The 18,120-nt window shown below is 52.1% G+C and overlaps 1 protein-coding gene across 6 annotated transcripts in view; it reads left to right on the top strand.

Moving 5' to 3' along the window:
• PRKAG2 (protein kinase AMP-activated non-catalytic subunit gamma 2) overlaps positions 1–18,120 on the top strand; it is a gene marked incomplete at its 5' end in the record, with an annotated part of 260,276 nt that overhangs the window by 187,790 nt on the left and 54,366 nt on the right. For 4 of the 6 annotated variants that reach the window (XM_080701976.1, XM_080701975.1, XM_080701978.1 and 1 more), the window contains one exon: positions 5,720–5,789. The exons of the other annotated variants lie outside the window; for them this stretch is intronic. In XM_080701976.1, the coding sequence (XP_080558102.1) occupies positions 5,720–5,789 (70 nt within the window). The remainder of the gene's footprint in view (positions 1–5,719; positions 5,790–18,120) is intronic. 6 annotated transcript variants of the gene reach the window in all.

The following is an 18,120-nucleotide window of genomic DNA, read 5'->3' as shown; positions in this document are numbered from 1 at the left end:
GGCCTCTGCCTTCGGGATGTTTGGGACGCCGCGGAGCCCCGGCCCTCTCCCGGTTTCCCCTGCCTGCCTGGAGGAGCTAAAATTAAATCTGGTATCCGTCTGTTGAGACTTTAAGACAGCGTCACCATAAAAGGGCAACCGACCACCACCAACTTTAAACGGTTCGTGCCAACAGCTCCGCTCTCCCTGCACCCTGCCAAGGATTCTGTACAGGCCCCAAAGCCCCCAAAGCCCTTGAGCCCCTGAAATCGAGCCGGTGTCTTACGGGGAACTAGCGCCACTGCCTTTGCCCAGCGCTCTGTGGCTGTCTCTGTCCGAGGAAGAAAATGCCAGCTGTCTTGCTCAGCGAAACCTGTGGCAATAACTTCAGTTGCACCAGCGTGCCACGTAGACGCACTCGGGCTGCTGGCGTCTGCCCACTATCAAGCCGGTTGGCACAAATAGGCGCTTATTTCAGTCTCTGGCCTTCTCCAGCTTCCTCTAGGTGGTCCTGCTCCTGTCTGCCTCTCAAAACAGCAGCTTAAGCCAGGCGTGGTGGGCACACTTGTAGTCCCAGCATTCAGTAGGCTGAGACCCTCAACCCTATTTTATTTCGATTTTGAAACAAAGTCTCACTAGGCTGAGAAAGTCTCACTACTTGCTGAGGCTGTCCTCAAACCTGGAATCCTCCTGTCTCAGCCTCACAAGTACTGGGATTATAGGTGTGCACCACCAGGCCTGGCTTACACTGTTTTTTTTTTGTTTTTTTGTTTTTTTTTTTTTGGCAGGTCTGGGATGGAACCCAAGGGCATTTGACCTCCAAGCTATAGCCTCTGCCCTATTTATAATTACTGTAGTTTCTGGCTTTAACATCTTTGGGAAGATCTGCAGGAGTGGGATAGCCAGACCATTCATTTATTTTGAAATGGGCCCTTGTTAAGTTGCTGAGGCTCCCACTAAGTTGCTAAGGTTGGCCTCAAACCTATGACCCTTCTGTTTCAGCCTCCCAAGTAGGAGGATATATATTCCAGGGATTACAGGCGTGTGTTACCATGTCCAGCTCTTGAAAGCATTTTTTTTTTTTTTGTGGTACTGGGGTTCCTGGAAGCCCTTCTACCTCCGGGCTACACTCCCAGACCTATTTTTATATTTTTTTATTTGGAAACAGGGTCTCCTAAGCCAGCGCGCGCAGCTGGCTTCGAACCTGCGCGATCCTCCTGTCTCTGCCTCCCAAGCGCGGGGATTACAAGCGTGCGCCACCACGCCTGGCTTGAAAGCATTTTTAAACAGTCGATCACAAAAGACTGGGTATTGTCAAATTCCATGTGTTACAGTTTGACTATAGAAAGTTCCCTGGAAAAGTCCATGTGTTAGCAATGCAGAAATGCTCAGAGCTGGCAGGCATGGTGGTGCAAACTGTCATCCCAGGACATGGGAGGCTGGGGCAGGAGCATCGCAGGTTCACAGCCAGCTTCACCTACCTAGTGAGGCCTCTGCAACTTAGTGAGACCCTGTTTCAAAAAGTAAATAATAAGGCCGGCCTTATTACACTTGTAACCCCAGCATTCGGGAGGCTGAGAGTGAAGGATCAAGGTTCACAGACAGCCTCGGCTACTTAGCGAGGCCCTTTGCAACCCAGCCAGACCCTCAGCAACTTAAAAATGCTTCAAAAAATGAAAAGACTAAAAAATAGGGCTGGGGGTATGACTCGGAGGTACAGTGCCCCTGGGGTACATCCCCAGTACAACAATAATAATAATAATTATTATTTTTTTTTTAATTTTTATTAAATAGGGCTGGGGTGTAGCTTGACGGTAGAATGCCTCTGGGTTCAACGCCCAGTGCCAGAAAAAAAATTTTTGTAAATGTGTAGAAGTGCCATGGCTGAATCAGGGCCCTCATCTCAATAGCGATACGCCCACAGCACGGATGGGTTTGCGGGGTGATAATGTGGGCAGCAGGGCCCACGTGGAGGAGGTCTGGGCGTGTGCCTTGGGGACTGTATCTGCTCCCCGGGCACTGGTGCCGCTCTCTCTGCCTTTCCCCACCTTCGAGTTGAGCTCAGCTTCCTCCAGCACACGGCGCCGCCCCGTGCCTTGAAGTCAGTCACCTATGGATGCCCCTCGGAAGCCATGAGCCCAAACAACCCTTTCCTCGTCTGTGTCGTTCCTGGCAGGTGTTTTGGTCACAGCGGTGGAAACACTGACAAACTCCACGGGAGTCAGCGGGGAGCGTGGGGGCTGGACAGGAAGTGGGAAGGGACCAACCGGGGTAGAGAGTTTCCCTTTAGGCCACTGGGAATGCAGTAAACTTGTGTAGTTATGTGACTCTGAATATACTAAAAAGCACTGGATACTTGGGGTGAGTGGATTATTTTTCCAATAAATAGGTTTTTTTTTCTTTTAATGAAGCCAAGCCAGCCAGGCAGGCGGGGGTGGGGGCACCAAGTGCCCTGTGAGCATGTCACTGTCAACATGATTTCCATTACGATGTCAGACTCTACCGCACCAATAAAAGCACGTGATAAAAAACACAAGCCTGTGTTGATGACGTACACATGTAATCCCAGTGTCCAGGAGGTCGAGACAGGAGGATCACAGGTTTGAGACCAGCCTCAGCAACTTAGCAAAATTGTTTCGATATAAAATAAAATAAGGCTGAGGGTGTAGTTCAGGGGTAGAATGCCCCTGGGCTCCATCCCCAGTACCACACACACACACACACACACACACACACACACATACACTCACACACATACATACAAACTGTCATTTCTTCTCACACACCAGCGTGGCTTGGTTCAGGGGGAATGCAGTATGGTATCAGAGCCGGACACGGGGCCTGACGCCGTCGAGCTTGACCCCATCCGGAAGGTCCCTCGTCTTGTCCTGGATACCCACAGGCATCGCTCCCGGCCCGCCTGCCCGACCCGCTCTCCACTTACGACGTCATTCCAGAACATGACACAGGGCTGCCAGAGTAGCTCAGTGGTAAAGTACTTACCTAGCATGGGGGCCCTGGGTTCAGTCCCCAGTACTGAAAGAAAATAAAGCAGAATAGAATGTAAATGGAATCATACAGTGTGTGGCCTTTGGGGATCGGTGTGTGTGACTGAGCGTAATTCCCTGGGGCTTTATCCGAGTTTTTGCATGTATCAGTGTTTCATTCTGTGTGTGTGTGTGTGTGTGTGTGTGTGTGTGTGTGTGTACTGAGGATGGAACCTAGGGGCATTCTACCTCCAAGGTACACTCCCAGCCCTATTTTATTATGTGTGTGTGTGTGTGTGTATGTGTGTGTGGTATTGGAGATTGAACCCAGGGCATTCTACCTCTGAGATATGCCACCAGCCCTATTTTTCATTCTCCATTTTGAAACAAGGTCTCACCAAGTTGCGGAGGGCCTAAGTAGATGAGGCTGGCTGCGAACCTGCGAACCTCCTGTCTCAGCCTCCCAAGTACTGGGATTAGAAGCGTGCCACCACGCCCCGCTGAGAGTTCTTTATGTAGTCCAGACACTAATAATTTGTTAGCTTTGTGGTTTTCAGATATTTCCTTCTACTTTGTAGTTTGTTCTTTCATCCTGTCAGCTAGGACTTTGAGGGAGCAAAGGTGTTCGTTTTAATTAGATCCAACTTATTGTTCTTTTTCTTTCATGTATAATGCTTGAGGTGTCAAGTCTGACTCTGCCCAGTCCAGGTCCCAAAGATTTTCTCCTATTTTTCCCCCTAAAAGTTTCTGTGTTTTTAATTTTGTGTGTGTGTGGTACTGGGAATTGAACCTAGGGGCAATTCTTCTCTTAGCTACACCCCCAGCCCTATTTTATATATAATATATATGTAATATATATATATATATATATATATATATATATATATATATTCTTTCATTCTACAGTAAAACTAAGTTGCACAGGGCCTCACTAAGTAGCTGAGGCTGGCCACAAACCTGTGATCCTCCTGTCTCAGCCTCCCATGGACTGGGATTGCAGCGTGCGCCACCACGCTTGGTTCAGTTTTCCATTTTATATACAAGACCCAGGTTGAGCTACCTTTTTGTGAATGGCATGAGGCTGAAGTTCAGCTTTACTGTTTTGCCTTTGCCGTCTCATTAATTGCCCCAGATCCATCGCTTTTACATCCTTGCCAAAGATTGATTTAGCATATCTGCATAGGTCTATTTCTGGGTTCTAGACCGGCCGATGATTTCTCTGCCAGTGTCACGCAGACTCAGAGGCTGACGGTGAACCTCACTGCCGGGTAGACCGGCCCCTCCCACTTCATTCTGATGTTTCAAGATTGTTTTAGGTTTTCCAGAGCTTGAGCCTTTCCATTATAAATATGAGAATAATCTTGTTTATTGCTACAAAAAAGCCTTCTTGGGATTTTAACAGGAATTGCATTAAACAAAAAGATAACTGCCATATTTATGTTCGGTCTTCCAGTTCACGAAAATGGGTGACTCCCCTTGGATTAGCTCGTTTAACCTCCATTGTGTAATTTTTAGCACACAGATCTTGTACATGGTGGCTTCTGGTTTATTTTCGTTGCAGATATTGTAAACAGTGTGCGTATGTGTGTGTGTGTTGTTGTCGTTGTTTTGTGGTACTGGGGATTGAACCCAGGAGTGTTCTACCCCCAATTTTACCTACATTTCTCCCTTTTAATTTTTTTTTTTTTTTTTTTTTTTTTTTTTTTTTTTTTTTTTTTGGTGGTACTGGGGTTCCTGGAAGCCCTTCTAGCTCTGGACTACACTCCCAGACCTATTTTATACCTTTTTTTGTTTTCGGAAACAGGGTCTCTTAAGCCAGCGTGGCTGGCTTCTAACCTGCGTGATCCTCCTGTCTCCGCCTCTCAAGCAGGAAGACTACAAGCGTGCGCCACCACGCCCGGCTCTCCCTTTTAATTTTAAAACAGGGTCTCACTAAGTTACTGAGGGCCTCACTAAGTAGCTGGGGCCGGCCTCCAACCTGCAGTCCTCCTGTCTCAGCCTCCCAGGTACTGGCGAATGGTGGTGTTTTTGTTTCAGCTTTGCGCGTGCTCACGGATAGCGTGCAGGGATTTAACTGATGGTGTGTTGCTCTGGGATCCTGTGACCACTGAACTCACCCGTCGCAGGAAGGTTTTGGGTGTTGGTTTTGGGCTTTGGGGTAGATTCCTTGGGATTTTCCACGTAATAACAATGTCATGTACACGATTTTATTTCTCCTTTCTTCAGTCCGTATCCCTCTCATTTCCTTTTCTTGCCTTATTGCAGTGGCTAGACATCAGGCCTGGGCTAGGTAAGACAGGCAGGAGAGAGCCCCGCCTGCGTCCAGGCACGGCAGGCAGGCTTCCCGTGTGAAGCGGGCAGAGCCGGGACTGCATCGCACATCAGCTGATAAAATTAGCTTTGTCTGCCTGCCCCGCCCCCTTCCTTTATTTATTTTTTAAGAGGAAGTGTGAGACCTACAGACTGGCCCACTGAGGAGGCAGCGCAGGGGACGGGCCGGGGAGGTGCCGGCTGCAGCTCCGCCGGCGGTCGGGCGGGCCTGGCACCGGGCCTGGCACCGGGCCTGGCACCGGGCCTGGCACCGGGCGGTGCCCCCTGCGCGGGCGTCCAGATGCGGGGCGGCGGAGGTAGGCGGCGGGGCCGGGGGCCGGGCCGGGGGCGGGCAGCTCCCCTCCCGCCGGGCACCTGCGCCCCACCTGCCGCCGCGGGCCGTACCAAGCGCGGGGGCGCCTCACTGTGCTCCTCCTCCCCAGGCGGCGCTGGCGGCGGCCCCGGGACCCGCGGAAGCCGGCATGCTGGAGAAGCTGGAGCCGGAGGAAGAAGGTGAGTGGCCGGCGGCCCTTTGTCCCCCGGCGCGGCCGGGCGCGGCCGGGGAGGGGGTTAGAGAGCCGCCGCCTCTCCCCCGGCCTCCCCGGCCCCATTTTCTTCCTTGCATCTTCTCACAGGTAAAGAAGCTGGATCTTATTTTAAAGGCTGTTCGCCCTGGCCCGGGGATGAAGAGCTTGCTCTTGGGCGAAAATGAATATTTAAAATGGGACCCGGTGAGCTCCAAGCTGGGGTGGGGGGCTTTACATAAGATGCTGGTAATTTGGAGAATTGGAGAGGCCTCCCCCGTCTCCCGGACTTGCAGTATGCGTTATTTATCTAGTGACTTCGGGGCTGCTCCCCCCTCCCCGGGAGCGTTGGTAGAATAAAGCCCCGACACAAAGAATGTGCCATGTGGATGCTGCCTCTTGTGCCAACTTTACTTTAATACCCCTGTTCGTTTGTGATCGGGCAGTGACTTAAGCAGGCATGCACCACCGACTCGGAGTGCCAACCCGAGCGCCAGGCCAGTGCCGGGGTCTGGTAGACTCACCGCGTGTCGCAGACAAGAGAATGTAGCGCATCCGAGGTACTTAGGGTTAAAAGCCCCCCTCCGTGTTTATTATTAAGAAATAATTCCGAATTTTACGGGACTTCATGTATATTTTATGCAACTGAAAGATAAGCCGCTGTCTCCATTCGACCCCACACCCCCGGCTTTGCTGTACTGCAGAGCCCTTTTGGCCCCTGTCCACGGAGCGGTCCGGGTGTGCTCTCCCATTAAGACTTTGAATGTCTACACCATTGGGGTTTTCTTTGTCTCTGATATTTGTAACAACGTGAGTCCATCGCATTTAAATTTCTTGCAGATTAATATGGAGGCAGGAGGAAAGTGGGGAGCAGGGTCTGTTAGAGAGGAGCCTCAGTGTAGTAAGGGGCCGGCGCCCCCTCTTGACTGTGTGACCTTGGACAAGTTACTTACCCTCTCTCCACAGGACTTTCCTCCTTTCAAAATGTCAGGGTGTTTTAAAGATTAAATGCGATTATCAGTATCTGGCATTTAGTACGTGTAAGCTCATAGTAAACACTGTGAATGTTAGTTACTGTTAGGATCTCAGTGCCATTAACATAGTGAACTAAAGTCATGGCCGGTCAAGGCCCTTCATGGTGGACTTCCCACGGAGATTCCTCTCGAGGCGAGCGAAGGCGGCTTCTGCGTTTTGCTTTTTCCCTTGCGGTTTACTCCTTTAACCCTGCTGCGTTTCTCCAAGCAGATCTGCTGTCTCTTTCCGTTCTGCTTCGTTGCTGCCAGCGTAATTAATGTAAAGTATTAAATCTAAGCACCAAGAAAGGGAATGTCCCCTTCTCACCCGTCTATTTTTATCTGTATTGCCGTCATTACTTTAAAGCATACCGCATCCCACAAATAACCCTGTCAAACTTCTCCAGATTGTTAAGAAGGCAAAATGTTGAACAATTGCTTGGGAGCTGTTATCCGAGCTGGGGGGGGGGGGGGGGATGGTGTTGGCGCGGCGGTCCAGAACGCTGCTTTGTTTCTTTGAGACTTGAGATTGCTTACTCATTCAAAATTCAGAAAGAGCTGAATTTGAAGCGGACTCATACATTTATTTGGGGGCGGGGCGTGCTCTAACAGTAAGACATTACATCTTTAAATATCCCAGCACTGACATGTCGGCAGCCTGCGCAATAGGCCGCTGCTGAATAGACCCTCCGTCCATCTTCCGAGCTCGCGGGTTGTCCTGTGAATCGCTCAATTTATGTGTTGACTTCTGGAAGTGAGAGTTTGACGTCGATACCTAGGTTAGACATGGAAACACGTGGTGACCGATAGTCTCGGCACCAGGTGTTTTTCCAGTTCCCCGGAATTCTTACCCTCGTTGGAAGCAGTTTGGAGACTCTGATGAAACTGTGAGAAAGAAGCTGGGGGGCAGCCACCCCGCTCTCTGACACGAGCCACGCCCCCAACTCTGACTGTCACACGCTAAGAGGGACCCTTGTAGAACCTGGTCTCGGGGCCTCTCCTCCATCCGGAAGCCTTCTGTCACACACGGGATCAGCATGGACTCCTTAGGTCCCCTCTCTGTGGAGAACTGCCCAAGATCTTTCTTGTTTTGCTCTGCTTTGCTTGATGCTAGAGGCTGAACCCAGGGACATTCTACACCCAGCCTTACTTTATTTTTCATTTTGAAACAAGGTCCGGCTAAGTAGCCTTGAGCCTGCGACCCTCCTTTCTCAGCCTCCAAGTACTGGGATTACAGGCGTGCACTACATGCCCAACAGGCCAAAGATCTTCTGGAGAGGCAGGTCCCAGTGGCGCAGGTCTGGGACGGGACCCGAGACTGCGCCCTGCGGGGCCCTGGGTGGGCTCGCCGTGTCTGGCTAGTGAACTTCTCTTCGAGGAAGAACGAGGCCGAGGTGGTGGGTCTGTGGACTCCGCTGCGGGCCTCAGTGTGAATATTTGAGCCTTGTGGGCACTGTGGTCCCCCGTGGCTGTCCCGATGGCCCTGCTTGCCCTTGCCTCGAGAAAGCAGCCTGAGGCCAAGCAGTGGGCCAGTAAACCTCTTACCAAAGCAGGCCAGACGGGGCCTAGGCCTAGGGCGCCGCAGCCCTGCGCGGAGCGGCCCTCACTGTGTCCTTCTGCACCGTTACAGGGTGCATCCCAGATGCCGCCTTCTCTCAGAGGTCACCCCAGACACCTTCCACCCTTCTCTCTCGTCTCGTCTACTCTTCCTGTGCCAGCTCTTAGACCGGCGGCTAGCAGGTGCTTGGCAGTATTCCTGGGATCCCAGTGTCGCCTTAAGTGTTGTGGTTACTTTATGGGAGACTGGGAGGACTCGATGAGTCAGTGTATGGTAAGGGACGAGAACAGCACCTTAGCCATAACCATCACTTTATGTCTTTTTGAAAAAAAAAATTTTTTTTTTTTTTTTGCAGTACTGGGGATGGAACCCGGGGGCATTCTACCCCTGAGCTACACTCTCAGCACTATTTTTTATTCTTTATTTTGAAACAGGTTCTCACTGAGTTGTGGAGGGCCTGAGTAGCTGAGGCTGTCCTCCAACAGCGATCCTCCATTCTCAGCCTCCTGAATGCTGGGATTACAAGCGTGCGCCCCCACGCCTGGCTTTTGAATTTTTTAATATCATGATACCAGTCACACCTTTTCTCTGTGTGTGTCCTACTCTGTATTAACTGTCTTGAACTCACTAGCCAGGACCGAGCACAAAGCCCTTGGTAAACACTGGACCACAGCCCACGGGTGCTTTTGAAGTCGGTCCTCATCCAGCGCCTTCACTCCTGAGTAATTTGCCTGATAGGATCCCAGCACCACTCGCACACCCCGCAGCCCTCTACTGGACGGTGCCTCCGCTCCGGGCTGCCCTCCTGCCCTCTCGGTCGGCCGGTTCGGGTGGACGGTAACCGCTGCTGTGGCATTGCCAACTCTGCGGCTGTGTGTCTCGTGTGCCGGCCTGCCCGCTTCCGTGCCATCTGCGCCGACCTCCCCGTCCGCTCTTCACCTGCGAAGCAGTGCCCAAGGTCGACTCTGTTTTCCAAACTGCATCCCGCCCTCGCCCCTAGAGCGCGGCTGGCCACTGAGCCTGCCAGCATCAAAACGAGCAGGCCCACGTTGTGCAGGACACGTGTGCGTGCGTGTGTGTGTGTGTGTGTGTGTGTGTGTGTGTGTGTGTGTTGGTACTAGGAATTGAACCCAGGGCATTCTGTTGCCAAGCTACACCCCAGCCCCCCCCCTTTTTTTTGCGGGTCTGAGGACGGAACCCAGGGGCATTTGACCTCTGAGCTACAGCCCCTGCCCAATTTTTTATTCTTTATTTTGCAACAGGGTCTCACTGAATTACAGAGGGCCTCACTAAGTAGCTGAGGCTGGCCACAAACTGTGATCCTCCGGTATCGGCCTCCCGAGTGCTGGGATTACCAGAGTGCACCACCACGCCCGGCTTTATTCTTTGTTTTAAAACTGGATCTCACTAGGCTGCTGAGGCTAGTCTCAAACCTGTGATCCTCCTGTCTTGGCCTCTCAAGTACTGGAATTATAGGCACGCATCTCCACGGCCGGCTAAAGCATTATTTTTCAGTCAAGAATCTTGAGACTAAGCCGGGCATGGTGGCACACGCTAGTAATCCCCATACTTGGGTGGCCAGCCTCAGCGACTTAGTGAGGCCTTCCAAGCTTAGTGAGACTCTGTTTCAAACTAAAATGTAAAGTGGGCTGGGGGTGTAGCTCGGAGGTAGAAGGCCCCTGGGTTCCATCCCCAGTACCAACACCAAGAAGAAAGGGTCTTGAGGCTTGGGCCCAGCTGTGTAATACAGAGGCTGTATTTCCTTAGACAGCCCACAGACTCTCTTGAGGATTTCTTTTATTATTGTTGTCCCCATTGTGGGTTTTAGAACCCACAGAATAAGGGGCTGGACCTTTATTCTCATCTCTTACTTTCCCTTGTAGCTTTAAAATGGGGCCCCGAGCAGCTAGCAACCACTCCACATAAACAAGCGAACAATAACAAAATACTCTGTTCCTCATAATGCATTCGTCGGCGCCCTGGACGGGCAGAGATGGGTTCCTGATGGAACGTCGCGCCTTAGACACATCGGTGGCTCCTGGCGCTCTGAAGGGTTGCAGGGTGTGAACGGATGCGGGCTTGGCTATCTTAGAATTTGACGGGAGTGGGACCGTTAAGGGGGAAGTGCAGGGAAAGCTTGGGGGGATGAAGAGAAGGTCGAGGAGCCGCTCTGCCTCCCTGGGCGCGCGTCCTTCTGAATTACTCCCTGTCCCTGGGCTTTCAGGGTGTCGTTTTTAATTGTCAGATTCATTTTAGTATACTTTTATTGGACATCGTAGTCTCACATCACGACATGTAAACCATGTAGGCAGTGACATACACGCACACACACTCGGTGGGCTCTCCCCCGCCTCCCGCCCGTCCCCACCTCCCCAGGCAGGACTGAGGTCAACATTGGCGTACTCCATACGCGCACAGAGCTGATGGCTGCCATTCCTTGTTTGATCCTCGCTCCTTCCCCTCCCCTCCTCCTTGACCACCCCCGGCTCACCCAGGCTTCTCCTCCGTTATCTGGAGTCCCTCCGCTATCCCAGTTACTCCGGAGCTTCCGAATATTAGAGCAAACATAGGACCCTTCACTCTCTGGGACCGGCTAATCTCGCTTAACATAATGTTCTCCGGGTCCTTTGATTTTTCTGCAAATGACATAATTGTTCTTCTTGATTGCTGAGTAGAACCCCATTATGTGGATATCTCGTAATTTTGTTACCCATTCGTCTGTGGGTGAATACCTAGGTTGGCTCCATAATTTGGCTTTTGTGAATTGTGCTGCCGTAATGGACGTGCATATGTTACTGCAGTGCTCTAACTCGGCCCCTTTGGAGAGACGCCCCGCAGTGGTATGGCCGGATCACATGGTGGATCCATCCCCAGTTTCCTGAGGAATCTCCACTGATCTCCGTAGTGGCTGCACTACTTTGCCAGCCTACCAACAGGATAGAAGAGTTCCAGCTCCCCACGTCCTTACTAGCATTCATTGTGCTTGCTAACTTCTCGGCGATGGCCATTCTGGTTAGGGGTAGATGGAATCTCAGTGTATTTCTGATTTGCATGTCAGCATCTTCTCAGTGAAGCCCAGCCAGCCTGCCTGCACTGACCGCCGCAGGCGGTACTGACCTCTGGTGGTAGGTTTGTCAAAGTGATGGGTTTGCAGTCAGTGTGCTTGCTTTCCTTGGAGTTGTGGAAGGCTCTGATAGCAATGTCAAGACTCCACCCTTCTCTACCGCGTTGACGTGGTGCTCTCAGGCAAAGGATATATTCGTACTTGAATATAAGAATAATTTTTTTTTTTTGCGGTACTGTGGATGGAACCCAGGCATTCTACCTCCGAGCTACATCCCCAGCCCTATTTTCTATTCTTTGTTTTTGAAACAGGGTCTCAAAGTGAGTTGCAAAGGACCTAAGTAGCTGAGGCTGTCCGTGAACTGCGATCCTCCTGTCTCAGTCTTGCAGATGTTGGGATGACAGGCGTGCCCACCACGCCCAGCTAGGAGTGAAGTTTTATGAAATGCCTATAAGTTGAAATTTTTTGAAATTTTTTCTGACTACCTGGCTCTGTATTTAAGATATTGCTGTATTTTATAGCTGTTTGGGTGTATATTTTAATATCTGAAGTCAGGACATGACATCCGATGGTATCTTAGACCTAATGAGGTAGAGCTGATGCTTTGTCTGCGTGCTGTGGTTTGTGCCAGAGTTTAAGTGCTGGGAGTTTGGAGAGGGAGTGGATCCTTAAGAGGTGGGGCCTAGTGGCCGGTGAGAGGGAGTGGATCCTTAAGAGGTGGGGCCTAGAGGCCGGTGAGAGGGAGTGGATGCTTAAGAGGTGGGGCCTAGTGGCCGGTGAGAGGGAGTGGATCCTTAAGAGGTGGGGCCTAGTGGCCGGTGAGAGGGAGTAGATCCTTAAGAGGTGGGGCCTACTGGCGGGGGTAGGTCTTGGGCCCCACCCTTGGGAGCCCTGAGCGAATGCTGTTCTTTCAGGACCGGGTTGTTCTCTGGAGTAGGTAGAGGTTATGCAGGAGCAGGCCTGGCTCCTCCCCACTTCTGGGACCCTGCGATCCTCACTCCAGCCTCTCTGTGGTCCTTCTGCCACTTTGTGACCTCACAGCAAAAATGGGCGCCGCACTGTGTGGGCTTCCCCACCACCAGGACCACGAGCCCAGTAAAGCTCTTTCCTTTACACGTTACCCACCATCTGGGAGCCCCTCGCGCCCTTACCGTCCAGCTCTGGCCCCACCGGCCACTGAGCAGAGTCCCGAGCCCGTGATTGGACCACCACGACTAACTATTCCCTGTGGCTTAAAAGAGGGAGCCGGGCGTGGTGACGCACACTTGTAATCCCAGCATTCAGGAGGCTGAAACAGGATCACGGTTCAAGGACAGCCTCAGCAACTTAGTGAGGCCCTTTGCTACTCATTGAGACCCTGTTTCAACATAAAGAATAAAAAATGGGCTGGGGGTGTAGGTCAGAGGTAGAATGCCCCTGGGTTCTATGCCAGTACCACACACACACACACACACACACACACACACACACACACACACGGAGAGCTGTTGATTCTATGAAGTGTTCAGAGACTGCTTACAAATTGGAAGACCTTTTATATCCCACTTTTTCTCTGGTTATAACAACTGGCATAGATGGTGCCCTGTACACTTACCTGACCCTCAGGACAACCCTCAGAGTAAGCATCTTATCATCCCATCTCAGAGGAGGAAACAGAAAGGTAAAAGGCCTTCGTCGGGGTTCCTTTTGGGGAAAATGGGCGGCTGAGTTCAGATTCCTTGTAATCCCAGTGCTTAGGAGGCTGAGAGGGGGATCGCAGGTTTGCAGCCAGCCTCAGGAATTTAGTGAGGCCCTCTGCAATTTAGTGAGGTCCTGTTTCAAAATGAAAGAATAAAATAGGGCTAGAGGTGTAACTTGAAGGTAGAATACTCCTGAGTTCCATCCCTAGTACTGCAAAAATAAAAAAATAAAAAGAAAGAGACGCTCAGAGCCCCGGATCACTGAGCGTGACATGTGACGTACCCTTCCCTGGAGGCCCCACCTCCACTTTCACTCCCCACTTTTTTGGGGGTACTGGGGCATTCTTCCTCTGAGCTGCACCCCAATACTCCAGCCCTATTTTATTTTCTGTTTTAAAACAGGATCTCGCTAAGTTGCTGAGACTGGCTTCAAACCCGTAATCCTCCTGTCTCAGCCTCCCAGGTACTGGGATAACAGGCGTGCGGCACCATGCCCAGCTCGACTCATTCTTCACCTCATTCCTACCGGTCCACCCAGCTGAGGTTCCCGCGGCTTCTCCTTCCCCAGACCCAGGCGTCAGCCCTCATTGTACCCTGCGCTCATCGTCAGCAGGGCGCCCTCCCCACTCCCCGTGCGCCCTCCATGCCTGTGACAGCAAAGTCGGATGCCCGCCCGGCTGTTGGTCTCCTCCCTGGCCCCTACTCTTCCTTTCCCCCCACATAGCACCTAACCTGGTGCAGACTGCGCTCCGGGCAGGGGCATCCTTCAGCATTAGACGCGGGCACGCTGGCCGCGCGCAGGCCCAGGCCGCTGCCCTCTCATCCCGTCCTCACCAGACAATCGCATTCATGTCTGCAGCTCTGAGGACCAAGACGCAGCCGCCCAGCGCTTCCGTCTCGCGGACACCCTCACCGCGCTGGCCTGGCCGCTGAGGATGTCCGTGCAGACGTCCAGCCAGAGCCCTGTCCTGCCGTCTGCTTCCTCTCATCCTGACTCCGTTCTAGCCTCCTTCCCCTCCCCCTCTTGGTTTTGCAGCCAGCAGGATTCAGTAAGTGGTGCCACCTCCACCGGGTTGTTTGAAGAATGACGTTTTGCTCGGGCTTGCTGTACCCACATCCTCTGCAGGCTGTTTCCTGGGTACCGGCCTCTCTCCGCGCGCTCACCTGGCCGGGGCCATCGTCTCTGTTGAGCTTCACCCACTCCCAGCTGCCCCCAGCCAACCTCCACGCCGCAGTTAGAGATGTTCTCTTTAAAAATGGATGCAGTCCTGTCACTTCTGTGCCCGCAGGCCTTGATGGTTTCCCTGGCCTTTAGGTGGGAGAACAGATTTCTCCGCACACGCCGATGTCGCTTTACGCTCTTCCTGCTCCTCCCCAGCCCTGTCTGACCTGCTGACTGTGTTGTGCATTTTCTTGCCAGCTCTCCTGGGCATTGAACCCAGGGACATTGTACCTCTAAGCTACACCCCTAGCCCTGTTGAAGTTTAATTTTGAAACAAGATCTCACTAAGTTGCAGAGGGGCCTTAGGCTTGAGGCTGGTTGTGAACCTGTGATCCTCCTGTCTCAGCCTCTCGAGTGCTGGGATTACACGCATGTACATGTACCACCACGCCCAGCTCTTCTGACTCCTCGAAGGCCCTCCGCTGACGGGACCCGCAGGCCTCTGGGTTTCCCGGGGCTGCCCCTCTCCCTGGTGTGTTCATCTCTCTCGGCCACCTGCTAGTTTTCAAGTCTCAGGTTAAACGTCTCTTCTGCAAGGAAGCCTTGTGGCCCCAGAGGGGACTTCACCTAGTACCTCAGGACCCCCTGCCCAGTCCACGGGTGCTGTGAAGGAGAAATGGGCCTGCTTGCATTTCTCTGCCTGCAAGTCACAAGCTCTATGAGGGTGGAGATGGGCGTCTTGGTACTGCTGGCTCCTGTGCTGAGCACAGCCTGGTCCTCTGTACGCATTGGCCACGCAGGTGGCCGTGTGTGCTTCTGATCAGCGGCTTTCAGGCCTCCTGTGCTTCGGGTGGGTGACATCAGCTCCTTCACATGGAGGCCCCGTGGGAACCGCGGAGCTCTACCGTGAGTGGACGGCAAGCTGAGCCAGGAGCCACGCCAGAGGGCGTCCAGAGGCTGGCTTCCAAGGGAAAGCCTTCCAGATCTTTCTTTGCGACAGCGTGTGTGCCCCTGCGCTAATGCCAGGGAAAGAGAATTCTGAGTTCTCCCTGATCATAAAAGGAGAGTTGTAGGGAGGAACTAACCTGGTAACCCGGCCGCGTCGCGGTCACTTTCTAATCTGTGTCCTGAGCTGCTTTCGTCTGTCCCGTTTTGACCTGTTTTCCGTGGGTCTGGGTTCACGAAGCGCCACTGGGGTTCCTCGGTGTGGTGGCAGCAGCCTCATTTTGGGTGATTCTTTGGTCATTTGTAAATAACAAAGGCAAGTTGCTAACGATAAGTTATTTGATGGATGGTGCGTGTTCTATTCAACGGAATGTCTGGTCTATCCTGACCTCCCAGAACGCACACGTCCGCCTTCTGATAGGTTTATCTTCGCTTGGCCCTCCCTTTGCACAAGATTTCCCTAGCTCCAAGCCTGTGCACACGGCCGCCGCCCCTCTTTAAAATGCATGTGTAATTAGTGTCATAGTTATTAAGAAGCCTGAGTCAGACCCAGATTGGAGTCCCATTTTTTCTACTCAATAGCTCTGACCATAGGCAAAGTATTTCAAGCTTTAGTTTCTCCGTGTGTGACTTGGAAATCATAATAGCACCTAGCTTGTAGGATTCTCTGTGGATTGGGTAACATTCACTGCAGTGCCTGGCCCGTGGACCAGCCAAGGACCCTAGAAAGGGTCCCGGCAGTGGCTGTATCTACGTCAGGCTCCCCACCCCCAAGCACTGTCCAGTCTGCCAGCCCTAGAGTGTGGTCATTGGAGTTTACCCGCTTCGGAAGGATGGTATTGCCCCTATTTTACAAATGAAGAAACTTGGGTTCAGGGGATTGTAATGCAATGAAAAATAAATTTGATAAGCTTGTCTCCCATTTCCATACAGCTCCCCAGATCCTAGGAATCCTGGAAGTGATAGGTGGCTTTTCAAATGCTAATGAGCTGCCCCCAGATAGCTTCAGGACTGAGCCCCCAGAAAGACCTGGGCAGGCTTGCAAAGTTGGGACTTTTATACCGAGTGTCACCTCTGAGAAGCAGAGAGCGGCTGAAGGCTGAGCCGTCACCAGTGCTCAGGGATTTAATCATTTGCGCGTGTGTAACCGAGCTTCCAAAACCCACAGTGGTCAGCTGAGCTTGCCGAGGCCCCTGGAGAGGTCCTGCGGACTCTCCACCCTTCTCAGCACCTCCCTCCTGCAAGCCCTCATCTGTATCCTTTGTAATAAACTTAATGTTTCCTTGAATTCTGTGAGCCGCTCGAGCAACTTAGTGGAGTCCAAGGAGGGGGTCCTGGGAATCCAAATCCATAGGGTCCCGGGAAGCCCAGCTTAGAGCCGGCCGGGTAGAAGTTCCAGAGGCCTGGCCTCGCAACTGGGCTCAGAGGGAAGAAGTCCCGGGGACTCAGCCCTCCGGATGCAGGATCTTAAAAGTGGTCAATAGAATCATACCCTTTAAGTAGGTGAGTGACGGGTGTACATTATATATCAGTAAAGCTGTTGTGTGTGTGTGTGTGTGTGTGTGTGTGTGTGTGTGTGTGTGGTGCTGGGGTTCCTGGAAACCTTTCTACCTCCGGGCTACACTCCCAGACCCATTTTTATATTCTTTTATTTGGAAACAGTGTCTCCTAAACCAGCACGGCTGGCTTCGAACCTGCGCCATCCTCCTGTCTCTGCCTCCCAAGCGTGGGGATTACAAGCGTGCACCACCACACCTGGCGCAGTAAAGCTTTTTTTAAAAAAATTAATTAAAGCTTTCATTCTTCCTCTTTCCCTGCCAAAATGATATTCAGCCTGTCTATGGGTGAATTCCATAAAACATTTAAGAAATCATTAATTCCATGCTTATTTAAATTATTTTAGGACACAGGAACGTATGGTCATTAAAGAAGAAAACAGGCAATCTTAAACTTAAAATGTAGTAAAGCTCCTAGAAAACATTAACAAATGGAGCCGTGCACTGTGTTGAAAGCCTGCTCTGTTGTATCCAAGCCAGGGTGCTACTAGAAGCGCAGGACCCTTTGGTGTATTAAGGAATCCACTAAGGAGGCTGTATCAACTGGCAAGGAGGGAGGGGAACCACCCATCTCAGCAGATACTGAAATGGCAATTGATAAGACTCCATGCGGCTCTTCTTTGCAGGGGATACTGGTGGGTGAACCCTGGGGCACTCTACCACTGAGCTTTATTTTGGGGCAAGGTCTCACTCAGTTGCCAGGTTGCCATGAACCTGCGATCCTCCTGCCTCAGCCTCCCAAGCACTGGGTTACAGGCCTGCGCCCCTCCGCCAGCTGCCGGTGTTCCTCATAAACTTAAGGGTAGAGGAGACGTCCCTGGGTTGCTGAAGGGGCAGCCAGGTGGCCCCTGGGACCGTAACTGTCCAGGTGTCTCCTGTTGCGTCAGTGAAGAGCACGGGACAGACCCTGGGAGCTGACTGTGACCCTCACCATTGCTTCAGCTTAGAGACTGGCCTCTGTCTCCTCAAAGGGGGCACACCGGCAGTGTGGCTCTTCCTTAGGCTGTGCCTGGAGTTAATTTGAGCACTCTGACGGGACCCTGTGCATTCCAAGGTCACACAGTTGAAATGTGCCTTAGGTGTTTATTCCGGGGCCTTTTAACCCGTCCGATTGAACAAACGCCTTGCCTTGATCTTGACCATACTTCTTCTCTCCTAGTCACTCTCTTACTCTCCCCTTATTTAGAAGAGCACCCCATTCCTTGGCAGGGCGCACCCCTTCCTCACACCGCACACACGCACACACGGAGCCACGGGCAGGAAGACAGCGCTCACGGTCTCCGCTGGCTCCGCTGTTGTAAAGGATTTGCCTTTCATGGAGAAAGTCTTTATGTACCTGTTTC

The sequence above is a fragment of the Muscardinus avellanarius genome, assembly GCF_963383645.1.
Source record: "Muscardinus avellanarius genome assembly, chromosome: 9".
Taxonomy (NCBI): Eukaryota; Metazoa; Chordata; class Mammalia; order Rodentia; family Gliridae; genus Muscardinus; species Muscardinus avellanarius.
This window is presented reverse-complemented; position numbering and strand designations above follow the sequence as displayed.